The sequence below is a fragment of the Phasianus colchicus genome, chromosome 9, assembly GCF_987193195.1.
Source record: "Phasianus colchicus chromosome 9, bPhaCol1.hap1.1, whole genome shotgun sequence".
Taxonomy (NCBI): domain Eukaryota; kingdom Metazoa; phylum Chordata; class Aves; order Galliformes; family Phasianidae; genus Phasianus; species Phasianus colchicus.
This window is the reverse complement of record NC_143444.1, coordinates 17,161,884-17,189,695: the sequence shown is the minus strand read 5'-3', so window position 1 is coordinate 17,189,695 and position 27,812 is coordinate 17,161,884. Positions and strand designations below refer to the sequence as shown.

At 34.0% G+C, this 27,812-nt stretch overlaps 1 protein-coding gene across 7 annotated transcripts in view; it reads right to left on the bottom strand.

Moving 5' to 3' along the window:
- Positions 1 to 27,812, bottom strand: part of HFM1 (helicase for meiosis 1) — a 60,405-nt gene that overhangs the window by 7,743 nt on the left and 24,850 nt on the right. For 4 of the 7 annotated variants that reach the window (XM_090146370.1, XM_090146371.1, XM_031614758.2 and 1 more), the window contains 30 exons: positions 27,337 to 27,458; positions 25,894 to 26,206; positions 24,886 to 25,148; positions 23,894 to 23,941; positions 21,592 to 21,662; positions 20,752 to 20,884; positions 19,033 to 19,184; positions 18,610 to 18,687; positions 18,313 to 18,471; positions 17,700 to 17,900; positions 17,527 to 17,615; positions 16,617 to 16,660; positions 16,423 to 16,524; positions 15,037 to 15,182; positions 14,460 to 14,554; positions 13,573 to 13,706; positions 12,612 to 12,659; positions 11,490 to 11,570; positions 10,785 to 10,876; positions 9,971 to 10,077; positions 9,831 to 9,878; positions 9,527 to 9,624; positions 9,307 to 9,438; positions 7,042 to 7,127; positions 6,012 to 6,095; positions 3,808 to 3,965; positions 3,014 to 3,117; positions 1,343 to 1,495; positions 828 to 923; positions 336 to 454 (listed from right to left, as the gene is read on the bottom strand). In XM_090146370.1, the coding sequence (XP_090002496.1) occupies positions 336 to 454; positions 828 to 923; positions 1,343 to 1,495; positions 3,014 to 3,117; positions 3,808 to 3,965; positions 6,012 to 6,095; positions 7,042 to 7,127; positions 9,307 to 9,438; positions 9,527 to 9,624; positions 9,831 to 9,878; positions 9,971 to 10,077; positions 10,785 to 10,876; positions 11,490 to 11,570; positions 12,612 to 12,659; positions 13,573 to 13,706; positions 14,460 to 14,554; positions 15,037 to 15,182; positions 16,423 to 16,524; positions 16,617 to 16,660; positions 17,527 to 17,615; positions 17,700 to 17,900; positions 18,313 to 18,471; positions 18,610 to 18,687; positions 19,033 to 19,184; positions 20,752 to 20,884; positions 21,592 to 21,662; positions 23,894 to 23,941; positions 24,886 to 25,148; positions 25,894 to 26,206; positions 27,337 to 27,458 (3,556 nt within the window). The remainder of the gene's footprint in view (positions 1 to 335; positions 455 to 827; positions 924 to 1,342; positions 1,496 to 3,013; positions 3,118 to 3,807; positions 3,966 to 6,011; positions 6,096 to 7,041; positions 7,128 to 9,306; positions 9,439 to 9,526; positions 9,625 to 9,830; positions 9,879 to 9,970; positions 10,078 to 10,784; positions 10,877 to 11,489; positions 11,571 to 12,611; positions 12,660 to 13,572; positions 13,707 to 14,459; positions 14,555 to 15,036; positions 15,183 to 16,422; positions 16,525 to 16,616; positions 16,661 to 17,526; positions 17,616 to 17,699; positions 17,901 to 18,312; positions 18,472 to 18,609; positions 18,688 to 19,032; positions 19,185 to 20,751; positions 20,885 to 21,591; positions 21,663 to 23,893; positions 23,942 to 24,885; positions 25,149 to 25,893; positions 26,207 to 27,336; positions 27,459 to 27,812) is intronic. The other 3 variants (XM_090146373.1, XM_090146375.1, XM_090146376.1) reach the window with 3 other exon arrangements.

Here is a 27,812-nt window from a genome sequence, read left to right as displayed (position 1 = left end):
TGATAGATAGTGGTAGTAACTTTTGTTCACATTGTATTTCGTCAAACTAAGTTACAATACAAAATCCAATAATGCCTCTGTATTTCACCCACCACAATCTATCAAATGCCATTAGAATAAAAACGGAGTACATGCAGAGAACCGCATCAAGGGAAGTACGCCAAACATCAGTGGAACCTGTCAAAGATTCCTGGACCTTTAGAACCTTTCTACTTCACTTTTTGCATTCCACGCAGACAATCTTGCAAGCTTGTATTTCCTTATGAAAGGAAATACATAGAAACACAAAACAGATTAAAAAAATATATTCAAATGTTGACTGTATTCAAACAAACCTTTAACCGCTTTACTGGGGGTACAGATGAAGTAGAGTTCCTGCTCCTTAAATCAGCCAGGTACAAACTAAACTTTGAATCTCCACTCATCTCAGACTTTGGAAGTACTCCAGTTTTACCTGAGAAAAGGTATTAAAAGAACCTTCAATTAGTTTAAAAGGGATAAATTATAATTATTTCCAAATCGATGGAATTTCTGCCACTAAGTTTGGATATCTTCTATTAAGAGATACTAAAGGTTTAACACACTAATGTTTACACGAGAGGTCAAGCTTGACTTTCGTCTTAAATCATATGCTAGATGATCTGAAAAACATTAACAGCCACTGTAATCTCTATAAAAGTTACATTAACAAAATGTGGATTTTTTTGTTTGCTTTTTTTAGCAATTGCTTGTGTCACTTCTGTTAATGTAGACATTGGTATAAACAGAACTACTGTAAATTATACTCATCTAAAAGTAACAGAAATAACATATTTAATGAAACTCACAGCAGTCATGTCCACACACATCTTTATTTTTACAGCGATGGTTACATTCTCTGTTACTGTATTTCTTATAGGTATTTTCTTCTTTAGATCTGCTTCCTAGATGAATGGAAGTGTTCATTTTTTATTTTGTATGCATTGTTGAGAGAGTTTCTCATGCAGTGTAGGATGGGCTAAAATAATCTGGATCACTAGAATTTTGTTGCCTTCAACAAAACATTGAGCTGCTCTAGCACTATAACTGGAAATAAATTAACAAACACTATGAGAAAACAGAGGCTCTACCGCTATTTCCAAAATCAAACAGCAACATTAGATAGCAAACTCACAATATTTTTGTAATTTCAAATTCAAAGAATGCACAGTAGTACTCGACAAGCAGAAACAGTAGGATTACATATTTGTTATAGTTGAGAAAGAAACAATATGGATAAAAGAGATCTAACTTTCTACTGAACAGAAAATTCAGCTTCCTGTTGACTTTGGAATTAGCCAGATGCTGTGACATCACTGTTTACCTGTATCCACTTTTGCTGCTGGTAGACTTTGTGCTGTGCCACAAGATGTATCAACAGAAGACTCAGCTTTCAGTTTATTTATAACTACTTTACTTCCCATTGTTCTTGGTGTTAAGTAAAATGCTGTATATGTTTGCTGTATATCAAGGCCAACTTTGAAAAAAGAAAAAGTATTTCAAATCAGTATTTCTTGAACTACTGATTACTTCTACTTTTCTGAAGAGTTCAAGAAAGTATGAATCTTTAACAAAGACCACGGAAATTTGTTAGGAATATGGAACATTAAAAGCAAGCTTATTATTTGAATGGATTTATTGTAGATAATGTTAAAAAAAAAATCACACATCTTCAGAAATTAATGCCATCACTACTATGTGAGTAATATAGCTATACTATACAGAATACATTATTTCCATTAATAAAAATTTTCCTGTACTGTCATAGAACTAGGTTTATTTGCAGTGCAGATATAATTTTCTGTAAAACTGTACTATAGTCTATATTCTAATACTATAGTCTGACTTACGTGACAGCAGCTTTGTACTGACAAAGAAGTAAAATGACAATGTTAATAGACTTTTTTTTTTTCTTATTTGAAGGCTAATTGTTTTCAATTTTAACAAACTAAGCTTGGTAACAGACTATGAGAGAAATCAGTTATAGAAAAAGAAAGTATTTTGGACTTCAATTAGGCAAATATTGCTGAAAAACAAGGCAGACTTTTCAAAAATGTGAGATTTCCTTAATGTATGAAACAGATGCAGATGGAAGTAAGAAGGCACTAAGAAAACTTGCCTTTAGTGCAACTTCACTGTTGCCAATGGGACAATTTCAGAAAAATTAACATTTTTTCCACTTAAAGATTTACTGCACTCAGTACAACTTGTAGATAGCAAACTATTAATAAAATTACAATGTTTTCTCTATCTTATTTGTTTAGAAAACACTTCTTCCTGCCTGAGATACAGGTTTAAACACAGGAGTATTATTCTAGGCTGAATTATTGTAATTGTCTTAATATTTAATGGTTTCCTGGAAGAAACAAATATATTTCAGTTAATCTGGCACAGAGAAATCTATTTTTAATACTGGAGCAGGATGAAGAATTTACTACAGCCAGTTCAATTTTTAATGTAGGTCAAGTTACGTGTTTGAAACATCATTACTATTCTTCATCTACTCATGTAGCTTCAGCTTCATGGAAACTGGCACTGAGGGAACCGATGTTGAAATCTTTACACCTTAAGAAACAACATTTTTCGTTGTAGAAGTTTCATGCTACTAAAGAGGAGATGGATCTGTATCAATACATTTTATTTGCAAAATTCAAAGAACACAAAACCATTTGCAAATACAGTTCTTTCTAGTGCAAGTAACCTATAAAGCTGATGGATTAATTCAACTTAAAGGTAATGTGAGAAAGAAAATTTTAATTTGTCTTAACTGAGCAAAATTCTCTCTCAAGAACAGTTTTGTTTGAGAACATTAATATTCTACTAAGTAAATGGATTTGTAATTAGGGCAGATAGGTAATACTCAACACTATAAAAAGAATAGAATTTGTTTTCCAGTTGATTTTATTATATTTTGATCTGATGTAAAGTGTTTTAAGAACGTATTTTATATCTTATGCAATTGCTTTTATATTTACAAGTATCTTAATTAACTCACCATAATCAGAACTAATTAAATTTATACTAATGTCATCTGATTTAAGAGCTCTTTTCACTTCAATTTTCTTCATCCAATTTCCAGTTTTCAGCAGCATAGAATCCCTGCAATGCATCAGTAAAGCTTTATGAGATACAGTCAATGAAAACAAGACTGCATACAAGATTGTACCAGTAATTATGTAAAGGAGCCTTTCTTTGGCATTGGTTCTTGAACTTTGCTTGATAAGTGGCCTAAGAATAACCTTTCAATAATATATCATCTATGGTCTTAGGCCAGGATCCTGCAGATCAGTTTCAATTGTGCCAAAAGCGTCAGACCTTGGCCAGGACTCCTGTATAAATCATGCAGTTACAAATGACTTTGTCTCTTTTTCCATTTGCTCCAAACATAAGTTAACTAACTGGAGAACTGAATTTCATCTCTGACATAGAAACAGTTATAACAATTATATTACTAAAGAAAGATTGCTAATACTCAGAAGTAACAAGTTGAGAACATATATGTATATATATTAAGATATTTTACATATTTTGACTTTCAAAGATCTCTACAACTTGGCATCACTGTTGTCCAGATATTTACACATATACCCTCTGTGCTGACATGCATGTAAGCATGTTTTTCTTTTTTTTTTCCTTGTATTGAGTTGTGCAACATTTTAGGAGACAACTGAGTAACTACAGGATAAAGACTAATATTTGGCATAAATAGAAAGTATTGCAAAAACTGCAAGACAAAAAAGGAATAAATGGCAACAAACTTGAAAGATGAAAAATACTGATTATACATACATTATTTTCTGAATAAAAATTACTTGATTGTCAGCATCTCCTACAACCAATGTAACATAGTGAAAGTCTGATGCTGTTCTCCTTGTCTGTAGCTGCTCAAAGTTTGTTAATATGGTGGTTACTAAAATTTCAGCCATTGTATCACTGTATTTTGGAAGCTAGGAAAAGATTATACAGAAGATGACATAACTGCTAAAACATGCAAAGTAAAACATACATCTTTCCATAAATTTTTAAATGTTGATACAACCACAAAAGCTCAATTTGAGCAATTTGCAGTACAGTTTCTATGTAGTATGCTTAGACTCCTAGACACTCCTATATGTCCAGGTAGAGGCCACGAGTGATATCCCCCAGGAACCCACCTCAGGACCAGCGCTCTTCAACATCTTTATCAATAGAAAACGTGATTGAGTGCACCCTCAGCAAGTTCACTGATGACACCAAGCTGAGTGGTGCAGATGACACAAGAGAAGGAGGGACCTGGACTGGCTTGAGAAGTGGGCTTGTGTGAACCTAATGAGACTGAACAAGGTCAAGCGCAAAGTGTTATGCTTGGGTCAGGGCAATCCCAGAAATGGGTAAAGACTGGGAGAATAACTTATTGAAAGCAGCCATGTGGAGAAGGAATTGAGAGTCCTGGTGAACAAAAAGCTGGACAGTAGCATGCACTTACAGCCCAGAAGATTAAGTGTACCCTGGGCTGTATCAAAAGGGGGGTGTCCAGCAGGGCAAAGGAGGTGATTGCTTCCATCTACTCTGCACTTATGAGGCCCTACCTGCAGTACCACGTCCAGGCCTGGAATCCTCACCAGCGCAAGAAAAATGTGGAACTGCTGGTGCAGTTTGAGAGAGAGGCCGTAAAGATGATCTAAGGGCTGGAGCGCCTTTCTTATGAAGAAAGGCTAAGGAAAGTGAGCTTGTTCAGCTTGGAGAAGAGAGGTTCTGGGGAGATCTCACAAGCCTTTCAGTACTTGAAAGGAGCTTATAAGCAGGAAGGGAAGTGACTTTTTATATGGCCTGATAGTGACAGGACAGGGGGGAATGGCTTTAAACTAGAGGAGGGGAGATTTAGGTTAGATGACAGGAAGAAATTTTTTGTTCCGAGGGTGCTGAGGCACAGGAACAAGTCACCCGGAGAAGCTGCAGATGACCCATCCCTGGAGGTGTTCAAAGCCAGGTTGAATGGGGCCCTGGGCATCCTGATCTAGTGAGTGGCAACTCCTGTCCGTGACAAGGTGAGTGGAATTAGATGATCTTTAAGGTCCCTTCCAACTCAAACCATTTGATAATATGGCACTATCTTAGCCATAGCTGAACATTCTGTATTTAAGTACAGAGATGACAAAACAGAATATATCAAGTCCCCCTAAGAAAAAACCCTCCTCAGTTCAATGCAAAGTGCAAGAACAAAACTAAGAGTATTTTGATGAAGTTTTCAGATTCAAATGTTTGACATTCCAACATCCCTCTATGTATGTCATTGCTGAATCTTTCTTCCGTGAATAACTTTAGAGATGCTCATCAACTATTAAGTCAAATGAAAAACTAGAATAGAACTTCCTATAAAAACAGCATTTCACACAAGTATACAGCTTTTAACCTCAAAGGCATCTTCATTTGTACTGACCTCACAAAACGTTATAAATTTCTTATTTCAGAAAACTGAGGCAAAGTGGGTTATTTGATATAATCCTTATCATAACCTCAGAGAACACAGAATTAGAGCATTAGATTACACCCTACCATTGAAACGGTCCCAGCTAGGTTAATATAATCACTTACTCTTTCTATATGTTGCTAAGTGAGACAACATATAGCTAATGCTTGTTCAATAACTTTTACTATAATGTCATTTTTTTGTCTCTTGGGTGGAGTGTTTTGAAAAAATATTTAAGTATTTGCATTACATTTAAGATATTTACAGATAAAGCTAGAATGTGAATATATTGGTTCGCAACTCTAATACAAAATGCTATTAACAGTGGAAGGGAGAAGGAACAAAGTTAATGGATTAGAGGGAATGTTTATTCAAAATCTGTCCTTCAGATTTTGAGTTTCATTGTACTTGCTAAGGTGAAAGGAGGTCATGATATTGTACAGTGTACTATCAGAGAGGGCTAGAATCTCTTAACAGCAACATTTGCACTTCCATTTAATAATATCAGCAAAAAAACCCAATAAAACAAATAGACAAGCCATACCTGTTCAATGTTAAGTTCATATTTTGGAAGGTGCAAAACAGATTCTTTTATCTGGTTTCCAAATGGAGGATGTCTGTTTAAAATCTGCAAAAATTTAGTTTCATTTCTGATAAATTCAGATCAGTGATGCTGATGCAAAAGTAAATTCAAGGGATCAAAGTCACCAGAGTAATTATACCATTAACAAAAGCCCTAATCACTCCTAGTTCTCTACTGTCAGTGATATCCAGAATAGCAACATAGCCAAAAGAAAAAAAAATTCCAACATTTTTTCCCACAGTGCTCTCTCTTCTGTTCGGTATCAGCCAAAGAACTAGCTTACATGCTGAAGAATTAGGCAGACTTTATGTGCTGACACTTCTATGCTACCCTACCTTTAGTGAAAACAAAACAGAAATGAAAGGAAAACTTGAAAAAAGGGTAGAAAAGAAAAATTAAAATCTTAAAGCTAGAACAGAAATAACTGAATAAGATAAATTTCATTTAGAAATCTGTTCCAGAACACAGGAAAAGGAGTTTCCTCAGAAAAGACGACAAGAGCCTAAGAACTTGTTCTAGTGTGAAATCTAATTTGTCTAGAATTAGGAATGTTTTATAGATGATTCAAGCAGCATTTAATTCTATTACTATCTTTGATTAAAATATCAAGAATGGAAATTCAGGATTTTCATCATTAACATTAATTAAGAATAACATTAAAAACAGAAGGAAATACATATTTACAAATATTATTAGAAGGGGAATGTGTGTTGCCTTTTTTTGTTTTTAATTATGTTAATAATGAAATTCTATGTATTTAAGCAGCCACTTTCCAAAACTAGCCAAATCCACAAAGTCAGTCATATTAAATTTCCTGAACTAAAGTATTATACACATTTTCAAGAAAAAAAAAGAAAAAAGAAAACAGTAACTGCACTTTTAAAATTCACTAGCATAAATGAAGAAATCACTTTGAATGCTCAATTTTGCTGGCATTCATACAGCAGATATATTATTTTCTTAATGTTTATCTGCATACAAAAAGACTTACCAATTCAAGTTCCCTTGCATTTGTGTCTTCTATTTTTTTAAATGATGTCAGCCCAGCATTTACCATAGCATTTGACAACGACACACCTGTGAAAAAGTTTTATGTTGTTAAATGACAATTACTAATCTCAAATTATTCTAACTGTATTACAGCAAATAAAAACAAAGCAGAAAACATCTTATGGTATGCTTTTCCAAAGCTTTTTGCCCAGCAAATAGCAAACATCTTTTTCTCAACTAAATATTTAAGTATTAGATTCACTTGTCATCAGTAAAGGGAAAAAGAAATGCAGGGAAAGCAAATATGAAAACATTTAATATTATAATAATGACAAGTTTTGTATAAATTCTCTAGTATAAAAATCATGTTAGAACACTTTCTACAGGAGCAATCAACACGTTATACACATTTTCTAGTATAAGACAGATTTTAGATCAGGTTCTACAAGTCAACAACGAAGCATACTGTGTATGTATGATTAAAAAAGAGAATGTCATTAACATGAAATAAAATTTCTGAAACAAGTAATTCTATTCAAGGAATTCCTTAATTATATGTTAAAGTCAAAAGGATCTCAACGCATTCAAGCAAACTAATAATAAAAATAACTCCAGGAAAAAATATTTATTATGATCTTTTAGGAATCGTTGCAAGTTTAGCAAAATATTTTCTCGTTACATGATAAGCAGACTGGCAGGGAATTCTACATGCAACCTTATTCCTCTTCATGATTCTCCATTCTTTTAAACTTTTAGTCAGATTTAGTCAATGCACTATGTATGAAAAGGCATTTTCTCAGCTAGAACTACAGTCCACCACAATGACTGAAATAGTTTAGATAAAAGCAGTACCAAATACTTAGAATGAGTAGATGTATTCATCATGCATAATTCTATAGGAACAGTAAAAGAAACCTGAAAATTAGGTGGGAAACTTCTCATGAGACTCTTAGGTTTCTTTTTGGAGGACACGTTAAAGCAATCTTTCAAGAAATGACTCATTTCAACTCAAGATCTTCACAGTTTGCAAAAAACATAAGGGACTGTTAAATTGTTAATCTCTTCTTCCTTTTAAGTATATTTGAACATCTCTTGGGTTGACATAAATACAGATGAGGAGAAAGTGTCTTATATCATTTGTATCTTACGTCTTCTCATTAATGGAAACCTTTCTACCATTTCAGGAACTATAACAAAAGAACTAGTCTTCAGCTTTACTTAAAAGAAACGAGGCACTACAGGTGAAATAGCTGCAGAACTAATAAGTGACATCCCTGGTCTTCAGACTGTTTTCAGAGCTTCTATAAATGACAGGAGAGATGACAAAAGGGTCTTTCCCCCAATTTATGTCCAATGAAGAAAGAAAAAAAAGAGACAGAAATAGAACTGAATAAGCACCATAGGTGATAAAATCCTGGATTGGTACATTAGCAGATCCAGAAACAGTGGAAATGAGTTACCACCACAGAAGCTAACGCCCTAATCTCCTAGCTTAAATCCACATGAACGAAGCAATACTGCTTCCGCACATGAGCTGTTAAATTTTTCATGCACTGTACCATGGTTCATGGTTTCCTGGTTTAATAGGCAGACCTCTGTACTATACTGTTTCATATAGAGTAGATGTGTCTTTAAATAACAAACACAGAGAACTGCAGTGAATTCTGAAAGCATGAAAACATCACACAATATGGCAGGAAGATACACTATTATATCAAGCATACATACATTTTTGTTCAAGAGCTTCAACATTTCTGAATTCCCTTTCAAGTAACTAAAACAAACCAGAATTCCCAAACAGAAGTTTATCTAGTAATACAACACGATGATAAGGAAGAACACCATCAGAAGCTTGAGAACGTATAAGAACCTTATGCACTATAAAATTATTTCTATTTTATGATTCCTATCCATCTCAATGCCACTTAAGTGGTTTCCATGCATATGAGTAATAGGACAGACACAGACAACTTTTTAGACAGAAAGTTATAGTCCACTGAGAGGTATGCAATTATACAAATGTGGAATTTGTTCAAAATATGGAGATTAACATTAAGAAACAACATTCTGAAAGCATGAATAATATCAATACATGGACTATTTCTATCCAAGAAGGTAACAACAACCTTGTAATAACTTTGGTACTTACCTGTAGGCAAACAGGCAATTGGGAGAAATATTTAATTATGTAAACAGTAACTACAGAAATTGTGAGTTTTAAGGCTGTTTCACTCTACACCTTACATCATTTCTGACAAGTACATACCAATTTTTTCCAATTGCTTAGACACGTGAAGTGAGTTTTCCCAAAGTCTGCACCTGAAACACTTAGCTAAAATCAAAGAGTTTAATAATGCAGAAAAGTTGTCTTTACTTGATGCCAAAAAGTCAGATAACCCTGTAAAAATAAAATTTACTATGTATTAATCAACCAATATATATTTTTAGTTATTATATTTATAGAAAAGGATTAAATTTTACCATACATCTAGTAACTCTTATGCCATTTCTAAATATTTTGCCAGTATCTTGTGTCAAAGTAAAGTCTTGAACAGGAATGCATCCTAGGTGAGCCTGAATAAGACTGGAAAAGAAATATTTATGTCTTGGTACATAAGCTCTACTCTAAGCTACATGTAACAACATAGAAGTTTCTACTGGAAAACACAAGAATATTTGGAAGAGTAAAATAAAAGATCTGGTTCATTATGAAATGACACACTGTAGCAGGCATTTCAACAGACAAAATGAAAACTTTTCATTAAAATGTAATCACAGTGCAATACTTACCAGTTTACTTTCATTTCTCTTGTTTTAATCCTCCCCTCCATTGGAAACCTAAACGTGAAAATATACTTATTGTTCATTATTCATAGCTTTTGTTGCTAAAAGCAAACTTCACTCTTTCTATGTATATAATTTTTTAATACCTGATAGTTACTTTGTCCTTGTCTTTATTCAAAGCATTCAGTGTTTTCTTCTCATTTGTTCTTAACTTGACATCTAGAAATTCTGTGCAGCTGGAGATCATTGTAACCTGTAACAATTTAACTTTTTTCTTATCTTTTTTCTATAAAGGTTATAGAAAAAAGAAGGGGAAGATTTTTCAGTTTTCAGATGATTATTCCACTTGAGCTTATCCAAGACCAAACACATTGCCAAGACTTTATGACATGCAAGGTAAATATAAATAGTTTTTTCTATTTCTTATTTATTTCACTTTACTTTTTTTATCCCTTAGTAACAAAAACAGCTGTAAGGGAAAAGGCATTCAATTCATTCATGGCCAATCTGTTCTACCACAAGATTTGTTTGAAAACAAAATGTCTTTTGTAACATAATTGTTGCAATAATAACTTGCTAACTGAAGTGGAAAATGACTTAGAAAGACAATAACATTTCTTTAAAAATAGAAGCTGCTCTTCATACAGCTAGTATTTACAATAAAATATAGATAACTAAATAACTCAAAGTATTTTTTACATAAGCAGAACAGCATTGGCAACTTCAAATTTTCCTAAGAAAGGATAATGATGGAAAGGAAGAAGTGGAAGTCAAAAGATCTCCCAACTAAAAAGACTCAAGAGTGCTCCATGTAGAATTTATTTAGACGTATTCTCTAAAATTTTATACATCATGTTAACAAAGCCCAAACTTTCTGGAAGACATAAAAAAAATTCTGAATCTTATTTTTTGTTTCTGTTTAAAATTAACTGAACATCTGTAAATTTTGATTAAAATTACCAATTCCTTCAAAGTTTCGGTCCCTTTAATTCTGAAAAACTGCTTTACTGTATCAAATGCAATATAATACCATGCCATTAATCTTCCGGTCTCTGTAAAAGAAGAACAGACCTTCAAAAATTCATATGCCAAGTATTTTTTTTTCAGTGTATGCATTTTTTAAGTCACAAAAATGAATTTATTTTCTTATTAGAAAGCTCTCTGACACTTAACACCACAGACTCAATATGCTGTGTGATGGATATTACTGACCCTGTCACAGAGGCAGAAAAATATGCACCATTTAGTTTTCTACAGTGAAGATTAATTCACACTAATATATCAGACTATGAACTGCAGTTGCTGAGAAGCCAACTGCTCCTACTAGAGGATTGTAGAGAAGAACTGGTAGCCAGAAACCCTCTTCTTCACTGGATTTTGTTATACCCTATTATCCTGTGATAATGTTCTATGATTTTCTCCTATCTGCAACAAAGTTTTCTGTGACATTAAAAGAGAAGACATGTTCAGGGTTTAAGAGAACGAACTCCCATGATTTGCTGGAAAAACAAATCACATAATTCTAGGCAGAGAATTTTTTAGATTCTACTCTCTGCAACATTTGTGTACTCGTATTAAAGGTTCACAGGAATAGCTGTGAACTTCTGTAGTTCATTATCTCAACATTCCTTCTGAAATTTAATTTTTTTTTTTGAAAAGTGTTACCTGTTGTCTTGAAATTATTTTCTTTATCCATCCTGATCAAATTGAAAGATGACAAATCATTCAAGTTCTTCAAACAGAGTTCTGTCCACAATTTGAAAATATATGTATTTTTAGCACATACTGAAAAAACTTACCTTACCTACAAGTCAAGAACAATATCATCCAATTACAATAAATATATATCAAAGGAATTCCACTGAATTCAAATAAAGTTCTTATGCTGATGACAAACTTTCACCTGAGGGAAGCTTACTCAAAGATATCTGACATAGCACAATTCAACTCTTTTTCAGTAAAGCAAATGTAGCAAACTAAAAGACTGGATATATGGAACACAAGCTACCATTTTCAATACCAAATGACAAGCCGGAAAATTCACGGTATTTACACAAATGATTTCCCCTTAAGTTTGAACACTCAAATGGCAGAAATTTCAATTATCCACAGGTATTTAAGAACCCTTCACGAAAATGTTCCATGCTGTATCAGGTGAATTCGTATTTATTTCAGTAAATCTATTTATTTTCTTGTATTGGATATCTGCATGAGGCTGATCAAAGTGTTTTGTTTGCTTTTCTCTCTTTCAAAGCCAAGAAAACATTAACACGGTATTCAAAATAAAAACAAGTTGTGAAAGCATTCAAAATTCCCAGAGCAACCGGAAGTATTTCACTTTGTACATGCAATGTATGAGAACATCAATAACTATGGAAATTATTACAGCATATTTCATGTATACAGAGAGAAGAAGCTACAGAAGCTAGAATAGGGGAAGATAATTCGTTGAAAGGGCTTTTTGAAAGTATATAAGCAGAAATTAATAAAGGGAAATCAGAAATATAAATTAAAGGAAAATTAGAAAGAATGACAAGCAATCAAAATTAGAGAGCTCAACATGTAGTCTAATTTCTGAGAACATATATAGAAAGATGAAGTACTTTTCTAGCAATCAAAACATGCTGATTGTATTCCAAAGTGTTAATAATTAAATAATAAAACAGCACAACATAGTAAAATATATTTGTTCTCTGATTGGATCTATTGAAATAATAAAGTTACCTAACATGGAAGAACCTGGCCTAAAACATAACATTTTACTGAGAAAGCTGATAAGGTACTTACCTTGTAATTTTGCTTCGATTCCAATTTTATCCAATCCAGATGAAAAACCTTCAAGAAACAACAATCTCTTTTTAAAAAATGAATACAATTATATACTTCCTCCTTAACATCATAACCAATCAAAAACATGTTCCTAATTTTTAGGAGCTAGATGGCCGAAATGAAGAATTGCTAAATGTTTCTATTACTCCAGGAACAAATAAAAAGTCTCAAACAGCATCCAAGTTTCAGCAAGTGTTTGTTAGAACAGATACAAAAGGATTAACGCTCTACATGCTCCTCTGAGACACACATCAGAGTCCTAACAGTTGTAGAAACATCTGTAAACATCAGCAGAGTGCCAAATTCACATATGGAATCTTCCTATTGTAGAATACAGGAACCTTCCTAAACTGTAATACTTGTTCAAGTAGCACATACACTATGGTCTATTCCATTAAATTCTTTTTTTCTTTTTAAGTTGTTTTCAGCAAGTGAATAACCACTTCATAATTGGATGTAGCACAGGTATCAATAACAAGGATACGGTCATGGCTGGCAATTAAGATGCTGCTCTGGACAAGACAAATTGAAGAAAAGAACATATTAAAATTTTGCTTTAGCAAAAATATGAAATGCTAGAGTCTTTTTCATAGCTATAGACTACCTATTCAGTGCTGAAAAGCACATTATGAATAGATACTGTATGTGTACATGGCTGAGTGTATTAGGATGAAAAAATAGATCACTATGAAGCTGTAAATGGCTTCTTCATAGTTTTTAACATTATATCACACTGAAATTCCTACTATTTGTATTAATGCAAATGAAATTACTTTTCCATGAAGTGTTATGGACCACATTACACAACTAGTTTTCAACTCCTCACAAAACAATGGCCCGTAAGAAAACAAAAGGAACAAATAATACTGATTTAACACAGAGCAATGCCAAAATTTAGAACATCTGCAAACAAACAAACCATAATGAGTTGGATTTTTTAAAGCTCTAATGTACAAGAATGTTGATCGTATCCATTCCAAAGCTACAGTGACATCTGTGACAGTATGTAACGCGATTTCTGCATTTAAATGCTCCACAAGGTGTTTGTGCAAGCTGTCAAAACCAAAGAAACAACAACAACAAAAAATCTCTGTAAGTATAGTTATCAATTAGTAATACAAAAAAAAAAAAGACAATTTTTTTTTTTTTTTTTTTGCTTACTGTAAACTATTCATTTTAATCAGCGAAATTAATAGGAAATAGTTTTAAAAAGTAAACAATCAATTATGTAAATTCACAATGTGGCTTAACATCCAGAGAACAAAAATAATAATCTTGGGAACTATGAGTTTTCATAATTGTTTAGAAAAAAACCTACATACATCTGCTACAGCACAGTATTGTTATTTAGAACATATTTGAAAAATTAAACTTGAGCTTTAAAAACCCAAACACCTGTGACTAAAATTTTGTGTTTCAGAGTTAGGGTTAGCATGTTAACTTTGGTATACACGTCTCTCCTGATATTTCATTCATCTCAATTGGACTCTGTAGCCTGCTATTTTCTAAGCTTGATTGTCTAAAAATTCAGCTACATAATCTGGCTTCAGCTCTTGCTGTTCATCTTTGTAATATATATAGTTTGGTTTTCTTAAGTTTTCCAGCAGGAATCTAGGGCTAACTTCAAGATGACCTAAAATATATTTTTATCTATTAAAACAGAGGCTGTTACCTCTGACTAGCTTTCTAGTTTTCTTTTGGGTCCTTAAATTTCTTCTAAATAGAGGAAAAAATTCAGAGAAAATACATTCTGTAGAAAATATGAAATGTTGTGCCATCTATTTAATTTTATGAAAAATTAATTACCTGCTCTCTATTATATCTGCACCATTTAACATCTGTATATACTTCTCCCTTGTACTCAAACGAGTCATAATTACTGCTGTAGCCATTGTGTCAAACTGCAAAAATAAATACATAAATCAACTAAACAAACCCAACAACCACCCTGCCCTCCTCTTGTGGGAGCAAAATGAATTGGGATATTGTGAAGGTAGCGTTTCCAAACTGCTCCTCTCTAAGTCATCTTCTAACTCAATGTTTTCTCATTATGAAGTCATGAGAAGTACATTGCAATGTATGCAATTAAATGTTTCAGATATTTTTATCACGCAATCTGAAAATTGTGTGCCAGCTTCCTAATTGCTCTCCAATCCCTACACAATTCAAATGCAATCTTTGCATCTTTTACTACAGCAAGGTGAAACAATGTTTTTTAACAGATAATACAAAATCAAACATTTATTTCTCATCAACTATTAACAACAAAACTTGAAAAAAAAAAAAAATGCTGCAATGAAAGTTTTGGAATTGTTTCTTTGCCACGTATAGTTTCTACTTATCTGCCTTTATAAAGAATTGCTGTAACACAGCATTAACTTACTTGAGGCCTTCCTGCTCTCCCAATCATTTGCAGAATATCAGTTTCACTGTACTCTTCAAACACTCCTCCAACATAGTGCATTGTGGATTTTATAACCACTAGATGTGCAGGCAGATTGACTCCCATAGCTAAGGTGCTAGTAGTAACTAGACCAGATCAAAGTATATTGACATCAGGATGAACACCACTGAAACGTTACACAGACATTAAACAAATAAGCACCTAATTTTCATCATGAAGAGCTCGTATTTTATAGTGTAACCAGTGAAAATCAGGACCATTACACACTAGAATTAGATCTAGGATACTGACACATATTTGCATAAGAATTCTGTACCTGATTGTCAAGTATTATCGAGATTTCTTTATATATATATATATATATATATATATATGTTTAAAAGTAAATATTAATTAACAGAATATATACTCTGGGTTATCTGCAAATGTTAAGGAATGTTTTCAAATAATCCAGAACACAATCTATCTTCAGTAAAACACAAACGTTGAGGAAATATCATCTGTAGTTCTTCACAATCAATATCTTTAAGAGTTTTGTTTCAAGTCATCCATCATCAGTATTATTTGTGTTCATGGTAGCAAAAGAAATGCTCTCAGACATATCAAGCAACTTTGCATTCTTTTAATGGTAGTCCATATGTGCATTCACACTACATTCAAGCTGTGGCACAGGGTCTCTAGTTTTCATTGCAAAGAGCAATTTTTGAACTACTGAGATTTCAGGAATTGCACTCCTGTAAGTTTTGCTAGATCATAGCAAGGGGTCTACTTTAACATTTAATAGTGAAACAAGACTATTGTACAGAATTGAAAAACCCACACAGTTTTCACTGTTGTACATAAGCAACACGGTCAATTTTCATAGGGTCTGAACTCCTGGATATGAAAAGAGGAAACCTGAACAAGACTATCATGTCTCAAACAGATACCTTTTCATTTTACATATTTCATAGCAACCTCCTGTTTAGGGAACCCATGGCTACAAAACACAAGACAAGAAAATATCATATGTAAGCTGAGAAAGGAAACATTAGCAGAGAACTGCATCTCAACAGGATTGCTCATCTGAACAAAAAGGAAAGAAATATGAGCCAGCCCTGTACCAACATATCAAGGAGGATGACCTCTGTGTACGCAGACAAGAAGTTCTCTGGATTTTAGTAATATATGTATATTTTAGTAATATGTATACTCAACAAGCCAAAGCATACATGAAATACAAAAGCATCTTGACCTGCATTCTACTAAAAAGAATTCCTAAGGTTAAACAGAAACACCAGAATCATAAAATGTTACCAATTCCAAAGTCCCATCTTTTCAGAATACATTAAGAACATTTTGACTTTCAAATTTAAATTTACTTACAAAGTACGGGTAAATCTCCTGCGGTAAAAGCTCCTTCAATTATTTTTCTGTCAGAAAGCTCCATACCCGCATGATGATAAGCCACACCATACATTAAAAGATCTGATAATGTAATAATTACACCCATTACCTTTTTTAAGTTTACTCATGCAAATATTCATTCACAAGGTAGAGAAGTAGTAGGTTATACTTACCTCTGAGCTTGGAATCTTTCAGTGAATTGGCAGACTTCTGTAACCTGCACAAAGAATAAATAAATCACAAAACAGATTCATTAATGTCTGCATGCAAAGACAGAGCTTCACATAAAACTAGATATACAGTCACACCTTTAAAGATTATAAGAGGCACTCCTTGCAAGTACATTTTTTTACATACTTTCTCATAGTACTACTGTATTTGCATTTTTTAAATATGTTCTTATCTTATGACTACATTTTAGACTACCAAAAGGATATTGTCTTAAAATAAAACTTCTTAACCATACATTTTTAGCATACTTTCAATCTCCACTTTTCCCAAAGCAAACAAAATGATTCCTTGGAACAGCTGCTGCACCCTTTCCAGCCCAGTTATCTTTCCAGGATGCAACACAGAATATTGCTCTCTGACTGAGACACAGAAAGTGAAATAAAATATAGATAGGGTTGGCAGAAATGTGAGAAACAAGAAAAGCAATAGAGATGTATTGCTTGCGTAACATGGAGAGGGCAACAGTTGGATTCCAAAAATCAGGAAGTAGTTTCTGCAGTTGTGAAGTTGATGATTAATATACATTTATTAAAGGTATCTGATAATGCATAGATTTCTCATGAGCTTAACTTAATGCACTAGTAAGATCACTTGTATACTTAATCTTCATAATGCAAGATCTTACAGGTCCATGGAGATTAACATTTTATGTTGCAAAAACAAGTTTTTAGAAACAACTTAACAAACAAAACATCCCCAAAAGAGTGCCAGTTTAGCAACAGAAATCTCAGTTGTGATGACTTTGTTGCAGATACTCCTCTGCTAGAAGATGTATTAGGTCAACATCTTTGCAAATGTTGTAAGTTTACTAGAACACAGAAACATAGATCAAAAACTTAAATATAAAAATACCTCTGTTTCTGCTCTACACTCAGTAGAAATTTGGCATCTTTTGAAAGAACAGAAGCGGCTTGCTGCACTCCTTTTCTTGTGGCACAGAACTGTAAGTAAGAAAAATTTTATTTTTTAAATCAACACTTGTGAGTAAGAAACAATTTCAAATGTAACTAAAAACCAACTCATACCACCAGTACTGGTTTTTGATCAGAATATGCTTGTATAACACTAGCTATTTTGTAGTTCAGAGTTAAGTCAAATTTGAATTCTGTCAGACTGCCACTACAAGGAAAACCAAGAACAATTTTGCGTAGCTTCACTGGTCGTTGATCCTCATCTACTTTCTGACATACAGCAGGGATCTTCCCATCTGAAAGCCATTCTGCAATCTTTGAAAAAGAAGAAAAATAATTTAAATAATCATTTTCTGTTTTCAATCATGCTTTACCTGCATTACACAATAATTAATTTTCTCTTTATCACACAAACTACTACTACACTGCACAGTGCTCTCACCATTAAAATCATAGGTGAAGTTCTACTAGACCAGTATAATTTGGACTGTAATCTCAAGTCTGTTTAGATATCAAAGTATTAAGGATAAAAAATCCCAGTTATCTAAAACAAAAGCATAGCCACTTTTGGCTGATAGTTCTCTATGACTGAAAACCACTTCTTATGATAACATCAAACATGTAGCTGCCATCAGCTGACAGCTTCAAAATGACAACTGTGTTATTCAATCTTTACTTAGAACTCTACTTTATATTAATTCAAATGCAGTTAAAATGCAACTCTTACATCTTCAGCGTTTGGAATTGTTGCAGAAACAGCTACAAATCTCAAAGGAGGAACATGGCGATTCTCTGAAAGACGCCAAAGAGAAGACTGAACAGTTTTCATCCGACTGACTACAACTTCCAACGTTGCACCACGGCTTTCATCCTTTATAACATGCACCTATCAGGAATTTCAAAAAACATTTGCAAAATATTTCTCCAGTTATACTCCAGAAGTGCGTTAAATGTTTTACTTTCTAAGAGTTTTCCTTTCATCTTCAAGAAGAAAAAGAGCATATAGAATCATTAATTTTCTTGCCTCATCTATGAGGAACAGTCGCACAAGCTGAACTATAGAGTTGTCTTTCCACCTCCTAGTCATGCTATCCCATTTTTCCTAGGAGACAGAAAGTCAAGAGGAAAAAGATGTTTAAAAGACAAACATATGCCTGAAATAGAGTACATGTAGGCACGCCTAACCTTTAACACATCTTTAAATAAAATCTGCTAAATAAAGCCAAGCTAACCTATCATGTAGGTTTCATCTGATACACTATTATATTTGCTGTTTATAAGAAGCAAAAGCATGCAACAGCAGTTTACAGACAACTATAAAGATCATAACATTGTTCTGAAAATTGCTACTCGTTGAAGAAAATGAAAAGCAGACCTGGCAGCATATGATTGGTAGACCACTAAATCTGCTTATTCTGTTTCTGTAAGAATTTGAAATGAAACCTACAGGTGTAGTGATAATAATATGAGCATGATGTATTTCAAATAAATCGTCCACCACTGTATCTCCTGTCAGTTCCTTGCAGCTGAGTCCTATGGGTCCAAATTTTTCTTTCCAATCATCAAAACGTTGACTGCATAGAGCTTTTATTGGAGCCACTAAAAATAACATGAAATGATCAGTTACATCTTGAACACCAGATCTTCAACAATACTGATACAAATTTTAAGTGCAGATGTGTTCATAAATTCTCTAATTTTCAGTTTTGTTCTCAAATCCATAACATTAACAACAGATTATCATACTCCTTGTGCATAGATCAATTTTGAGCTTTAGGCCACAGTTCTTCCCTATGAACAATTGAAAGCAGAATCCTTTAATTAAGGTCATTTATGCCCTCTTTTAATCCTGATTTCTTCCTCAGTCCCACATGGAAAGAATCACTCAGTTATCAAAGTGTCCACTCATGGACAGAAGAAACCGAAGCAAATATCTTTTCTAATGAGAGATCATACAAATACCAACCTTATTCCTATTTAGAATGATGTGAGCACTTTATACTCAGAGAGAAAGGGGAGTTACATATGAAAAACCATTCAGAAACAACAGAATCCTACAAGAAACCAAAGTCTATCTAAACTACATGTATATGTAAGTGTAGACAGTGTCATACCAGCTAACACAGCTCTCTAAAATTCAGCCAGCAGTTCTTAAAGTTGTTTATCCATATAGCTTATACATATACTAATTTACACAACTACCGTGAACTAATTCACATACACTGGGCCACCGATAAACTAAGCACTGCAGAACTCTATACATACTCTGATTAATATCCCTGCTTCAATATTCACAAAACTGACACATCTCATTCATCATTAAACCTGGAAATCTCAGGTCTGATTCTACCAGCAGTTCCTTGGTGAAAATTCCTACCAGATGGTTTGTATCAGTTCTATCAAAGTAATCAAAATCCTTACAGCACAGTGAAGTTCTCAGCCTTAACCTGCTCACAGAGAAACTACAACACGTCTTTTTACAAAAAGAGCAGTTTACAATACACTGTATCAAAACCAGCATTTGAAGAATTTGAACTCACCGAAATAAATAAATAAATAAAGTTACAAACAGGGCAGAAACTTTTGAAAATATAAAGATCAACCATTAATACCAAGGCTGATAAATATATCCCTGTATGAACACTGGGACAAAATGACCAATCCCATCCGCTTTACATGATACACACTGAGTTGACCAGAAAGGAGAAAAGTCTCCAAATGTGACTATCTTCAAGCATTCTTTAATTTCTATATCGATCAGTTAAAACTCACAAGAACCATGGCTCTGTTGCCTTTGAGCAACAGAAAGAATAGACAGAAAGCAATAGTATGAAACCTTTCCGGATAAGCAAATGTAGAAAAATGATTCTCTTAAAGCAGCAGACAGGCACACAAAAGATACTGCTTAAATTCTGGCTCTGCCCACAAGAATTTGGCTTAGTTTTGTTTGCCTCATTCTCTCCTTTTCATCTTCCTTGTTAGAGAACAAATTCTTTACAGGATTTTTATTATTATCTGTATTAAGCTATGGTGGTCACTATATTTATACACTACTGTTACTTATATAATTTGAGTATTATTAAAGCACTTGATCTATGCCTCCACACTCATAGAATGAAATTTTCTACTGCTGTCATCAAAATGCTTAAAGCTGCATAATACTTACTATAAACAACTTTAATATTTAACCAAGGCATTGGGACTTCCATAAGTAATCTGGTTATAGCTAGTTCGAACATTACAGTTTTTCCAGAGCCAGTTGGAGCACAAATCACAAAATTTCTATCTGTATAAAGAAGCTGGGAAAGAATGGCATAGCAGTAAATATAACATATAGCTATTGTGCCTATTCACACATACCAAAAGAATTGCCTAGGTGAAAAGGACACACACACACAAATATTACACTGATATACATAGTTCCATAGTGAATTTTGTATGAGATGCAAAGCTTAAATTAGAGCAAAATAAATATATTTGCTATACACCTGCCACACAAACAAGAAAAATATTGCTTCTCTAAGGTTATTATGCAAGTCTACCATTCAGTGACAAGCACAAAAATGCTAGTAGCTTAAAAAATCATGCTTAGAAGTTGTGATGAATGACGCTGGTATTTAGAGTTGGATAAAATTTTTAAATGCTTTTAGAGACTGCTAAGACTGATTTCCCCTCTCTGCAATACCTCACAATCTCAAGTTGTTTGTCTGCTTTTAAAAAAGCATATTTGATAAGAATAAAGGATGGGTAAAAGGCACTTTCCCAAATAATCATCCTTCACTAAAATTCTCCTTAATTCTCCTTTGAAAACCATTTGAAACCATTAGCAATCTGTGTAACTACACACTGAGCAGAATCCTGCTTAACTATTTCAGGAAGAGATTCGAGATATCTTGTAGCTTTCGATTTCCTTTTCAGTTTTGAATATTAAAATGTCATTTACATTTATGAAATATGCTTATCTGCAAAGTACTACTTACAGTTGCAGCTAATGTTTCATACTTACATCATCCAAAGCTTTAGACTGTGCATAGTTAAAGTATGGAAACTCCTTAAAAATACACCTAAATTGGGTTGCTTGAGAGCATTAAGGAATTGAAAACAACAGAATGAAAAGTTTAACATTTCTTTTAAAATTGTGAAACAAAGGCTTTCCTTGCAATTTAAATTCAAGTCTAAAATACATCACAATTATCAAAAAGGAACTCAGTAAATGATTTTAGTAGCTTTGTTTAGATTCTTGGTATACCAAATATTTCACTTAACAAAGAAAATAAACACAGTACCTGACAGATCTCAGGATTATACTATAAATCAAGAACCTCCTCCATAGAAGCTTCATAGAATTGCATGCAATTATGTCATGTGAAAGCATTTAAAAGAGCAAGCAGAGCACTGCTGTTAAAATACCTGCAGTGTCAAATGCCACATTGTTTGCTACATAGCAGAAGTTAACAAGCACAGTATTGTATGCCCAGTTGTAAAGAAGTCTACCTATGATATCTTAATGCTAATGGTGGTTTTAAAGGTATTTTCAATGGCTAATATTATGTATTTTTCAGACAAATATGTTTCTATTTATAATACAAGCAAGAGGAAGGAGAGCATGGTTTCATAATAGATCCAAATAAGCAAGTTGATCCTTGCCTGGACTTGCACTGAAGCCACAGGAGCAGTCTAACCACAACCATCTGATCAGGCTGCAGGTGGATGCAAATACAGCTGGATGTAACACCAGCAGCAACACTAACAATGAACAGCTGAGGACTTAGATGAATGTTACATTCATTTTAAAAGATTCAATAAAAAGGTAAAGAAAAAGGAAGGATTAAAATAAGAAAATAATTAAATAATAATTAAAAAAAAAAAAAAAAGACAAAGATTTCTTTTAAAGACTTCTCTAAAATTACTCCCCTAAATAAATGACCCGTTTTCAAAAGGATAAGCATCGACTATCTGTAACAGGAAGCATCAGAACTACTGAATAGCTATTTGTTTGGGATACTATGTCAACTCTCTAACTGTTCAGGTGAATTTAGTGGCCTTAATGTAGCCATTTAATCTTCATGACATTTAGCCTATCATTTGATATCTTACTAGCAACAAAACATTTAAGAGTGAAAAATGCAAAAAAAACCCACACCAGTTTGTTATGCCAATGGATGGTTACTTATGTTATGGATTCAAAGCAGGAATAAGAAAAAGAAGAAGAATTAGCATAAAATCTGCTTAAAATTAATGAATGGAAATATACCATATGCATACAAGACCAAATATCTGTACAAGACCAATGATCTGTAAGAAGAATGCTGGTCTCTCTGAAAGTAATGCCTTCTATTTATTTCCACAGAAAAAAAAGAGCGTGATAATACCACCTGACTGAGCAAAAGCTACAAAATACTGTTTTTCAACATATACACCACCATTAGCTGTGCATTTTTGCCTGCCAAAAACAAGAGCCTGCATGCCACGCTTGTAAAAGTCTGCACCAGTGGAGATAACTGTTGTTGCCACTGCTGAAATGCAGCACCCACCACCTCACTGTGCTCACATCCACTGTGTGGTTTCCATACACATTCAGCTAGCATTAGTGAATTTCAAAGGATCAATTTTTTCCATATGGAAACATTCAACAATACACCTTTGCTTCACACACACTTCCACATGGAAGGTCATCCTCTCAGACTGCCCTCTGCTGCCATCTGTCATACAGCAACAAACTGAAACAATATTGGTGGGAACGATCAGCCTCTGCTGCGACACCACCAATATGCACCTCTGACATCATGGGCCAACATCATAAAACAGGAGGCTCTGCTTTCAAAGCAGCCCTCACATCTAAAACCTGTTTTCTCTTGAGAATTTGGGGTAAAAAGTAGGATTCATTTTTCCTAATGAGTCTAAATACTAATTGACTTTTTTCTTTATTTAATGTATTAGAGATTATGTATGTTTATGTGTGTCAGCATATATAATGTAGCCTTAAAAATATATTCTGCAAACTAAAAATTTCACATTTTTCATTTTAAAAACAAGTTGCTTTGAGGATAAAATGTGAACGTTTGAAATAAGAGCCAATTTGCTTAGCAATGAATATGTTTATTATAAATTGTCCTATTTTCACTCTAGCTTAGGAAATCCCAGGCATAAACACCCATTCATCATTTGATTCCCCCTGGCACTACATTGCAGTTCAAAACTATTACAGAGTAATGCATGAGTTCCTATGGCTGCAAATTAAACACTGTAATTTTGTAAACATAGAAGCACTGTAGGTCAGTAGACCAGATACAACAGATAAAAGATACGTATTTCTGTAACAGCCCTCAAAATTTCCAAGTTTCTTCCTGTAGTTCCTAAATAAAAGTAGATAAGTTTATAAAAACAGATTTCATTATTTTCAACCAATAGCCATGAAATCCTGACTCTAAGCTATGCATTTTGCGAGGTGCTGCAAGGCTGTAAGGAGCAGGTGATACAGAAGGAGCTGACGGGACACGGAGGATAGTAGCCTATCATCTGAAAGGATCACTTTGGTAGCCCTTTGCTGAACTCCGGTTCCAGGATGTCTTGCTGGTATCAGAGAGCTAAATCTGAATGCAGTACCCATACACCTGAGAAGCGAGTTAAAAGCCATGCAAAAGTGCTGAGAAGAAGGGGATAATCACTTTATCCAGCTTCCTGACTTTTTTTTTTTTTTTTTCTTTTTTCCTAGTCAGCCCATTCCACAGGAACTTCAGGGATTCCTCCTTCCTGCAGGATTTGGCATTTGACCCTACTGAATTTCACCAGGTCCCTGCTGGTTCCTCCTCCATGGATGAGTCTCTCTTCAGAGCAGCCCGGCTCTCAGGTGTGCTCACTGGTGTTCAGCCCCCAGTTTGATGACATTAATAATTCTTCAAGCCCACTGCACCACTTCCCCAGGTCACTGAGAGGGGTGTTGGGCAGCCCAAGTGCCAGGACAAAGCCCTGCTTCGCCACTTGAGGCAGACACATGAGTAGAACACAACCCACTAAACTGCCTCTCTCAGCCAACCATTTTATAACACATTTGTAACAGACTTGTAACTCATTCAGACCTTAATATCCTGACTTAGATACAAAACCATTGCAGCAAACACTGTTCCTCAGCTACTCTCAGATCCCACAAAAACCCTTGCTGAACTCAATGACATGCAGTGCTCTCATCTCACCCTCTCATACTAGACAAGTGTCAGCACGGCAGGCAATCAGACAGGAAGCCATTCCTGGCCAGCCTCCAAATCTCTCTTTCTACTTTCACTAGAACAATAATAATTACCTGTCATATCCAGAATCTTTGAAGCACTGGCCAACGATTTTATTTTAATTCCAATTTTAGATGCCATGTCCCCATCATTTACCCTATGTAGGGTAAAACCTGAGTCTGTAGTTAATGGAGGCTGATTATTTTCTCTCCATGCATTTTTTTTCACTTCTGTCATGCTTTCACTTGTATTAAAGTGAGTATCAAATTCTTCCATATCCATTGAACTATCTTTAAATTCTGTGTTTTTGTACATACAATCAGGCATTTTAAATAAGCTGCAAAAGATGTAGGATTTTCATTACTTTGTTGTATGCTAAATAGTTTCTCCAATATTTGAAAAATAAGCACATTTATGTTAGAAACACAACTAAAATGTTACAATAATAAGAAAAGTTTGTATCTAGTTTTATTGGAACTGACATTCCTCTACATGAAGAAAACTCCTTTCAAGGTACATTTTAACCCTAATTTCATTCCAGAAAGAACCCCCCCAAAAAAGTGAACTCCTTGTCCAGATGCATTCTGAATCCCAATAGTATATTAATTGCCAATCTCTGCATAATCAAAAAAGAGAGAGAGAGAGAGAGAAAGAGAGAGAGAGAGATACAAGGTTCAAGGACTGAGAACTGGACATAGGAGAGGTGCTTATCTGTAAAACCTCATCTCCTAGGCAGCACTGAAATCATGCTGTGAACTGCTAAGGATATTCCTCTCTTGCTCTTCACAATAGATAATGAACTAGAAATGGTATTTTCAATAACCTGTCCTATCTAAAAAATTATTAACATTAAAAAAAACAACAGCATACTTACCTTCCTCATAAAAGAGCCTGAACTCAGGACACATTTAATTACAGTACTAAAAAACTGCCAAAAGGAAACTTCTTTTTTCTTTACTCTGAAAGGATTTAATGTCTGGAGCCCTACTGAAGTACGCAGAGGATCAAAAACTCTGCATTTGAGAAATAGACCTCAAACAATCATACAATTGCTGAATTATCAGAATTGACTACAAACATACCTTTTTCGAAATGTTGAATGAACACTCTCATCATCACCAATTTCTGGAAAGTTACTTAATATTTTAGTCTGTGAGAAATTTGAATCAGGTTGCTGAAAAATCTCTGTTCCTATTTTATATTTAGCTTGATCAGGAGAGAGAGACATTGAAGCCATTTTCAGACTTCCATGCTTTTTTGTTCTTTCTCCTACACATAACTGGAGTATTTCTTTTTCAGAGGCTACGCCAAAATGAGTAGGTGCTGGTGATTTGTCATTTACTTCCTCACTGATACTCTTACATTGTTGTATGAACTTCTGGTGCTTTATCCCTCCTAGAATAAACAAGAATATTCACTCATATTCCTATTTATACTCATTTCCTTAAAAATCTTCCAGATAAAAATCAGTCAACTTCATATATATTACATGAACTTACCCTCCTATTTTATTGCAAGAAGTCTCTACATTTTATAACTCATTCTGACAAATACATCTCCTGACAATTAAAAAGTTAGGGTCAGTTTCCTTGTTTCTTCTTTAAAATAATGGAACAAAGCTACTCCCGAGCACTACAAGGTAGATGAAAATTACTTCCAGACACATCCTTCACTTTAATCCCAGAAATTTGTGAAATGGAAAACTGTTACTCTGCCTCAACATGTTGACAATATGTTTTAAAAACTGAGCCAATGGCTAGACTAGAAGTACCTGCTAAGAACAACTGTGAGATAAGACCTGAGATCTCAAGAGCCAAAGTTCCAAATGAAGTCAGTCTGGTTTCAGTCATCTAAGTTACTTACAATTTGTACACTTAGCTCTTGGTGGGATCAGTGTCCTGATTTGAGTGACTTTACAAGCATTCTCATTCTCTATACTCAGCAAAAGAGGCAATAGCAGAAATGAGCAATTGGATGCAAAAAGATTAAAGGATAGCTGTATTACACAGCCTTCACTTTGACCTGCTAATCCTTTAACAACAATGAGCAGGTTCTAATTTATGTATTTACTTGTTTAGACTTCTGAGCATGAGTGTGGGAAAATAAAAGAGGAGGGAGAGAGAGAGGACAGCAAGAAAAGAAAAAAAGGAAAATAAAAGGGGGAAAAAAAGTTAGATTCATATAAACTCTGTGTCTTGGGTGGGAGAAGGTCATCAGTTTCACATGCTGCATTATTCTTGCAGTTGCTTCCCACTATTCCATGAAGCACCATAACACAAAACAAAATAGCTTACTCCTTCCATCACCCACTTCTGCACAGTGAACTTGCAGGCTATACATGCACAAAGAGAACTGCCACTAGGACAAACCTTTTCTATAACCAGGATCATTCCTCTGGACCAAAATACGTTTGCATTTGCATACATAGAATACTCAGTAATTCACAGCATTAAAAGAAAGAGGAGGAATTGTTTGTCAAGCTAATTATTTGTAAAGTCATTTAAAAGGAATGCCAAATATTTTACCCATGCAACTGCTGGCTGTGTTTTTTTCAAGTTCCCTCTGTAACTCCTCTGCAGATGGAATTTCATCAATTGCTGGAGCAGGTGCAATCCACCAAATGTTTGATTTGTTATTTTCTAGATCTCTATCATAAAAAACGCAAGGAAAAAGCATTCTTAAATCACCCTCTGCAACACCTAGATTAGAACAACTACTCATAACATACTATTTCTACTGCTAAAAAACTTATTAATTCGTGTAATTTTTAATCACAGTAAATTTAAGAGGCAAAAATTCAGCTAAATTCTTCTTACACTGGAAGATACACCTGCATTATCCAAATCTTGTTGGCTATACTGAGAAAAATATTTGAAAGTACAAGTTGCTGGAACCATGACATTTCTAGCCTCAGATTTCTATTAAGAAGTGGAAAGGGAAGTTACATTTAAGAAATCTGCTGTTAAACGACTCACAGTCTGGAAATACTTGGGAAACAATT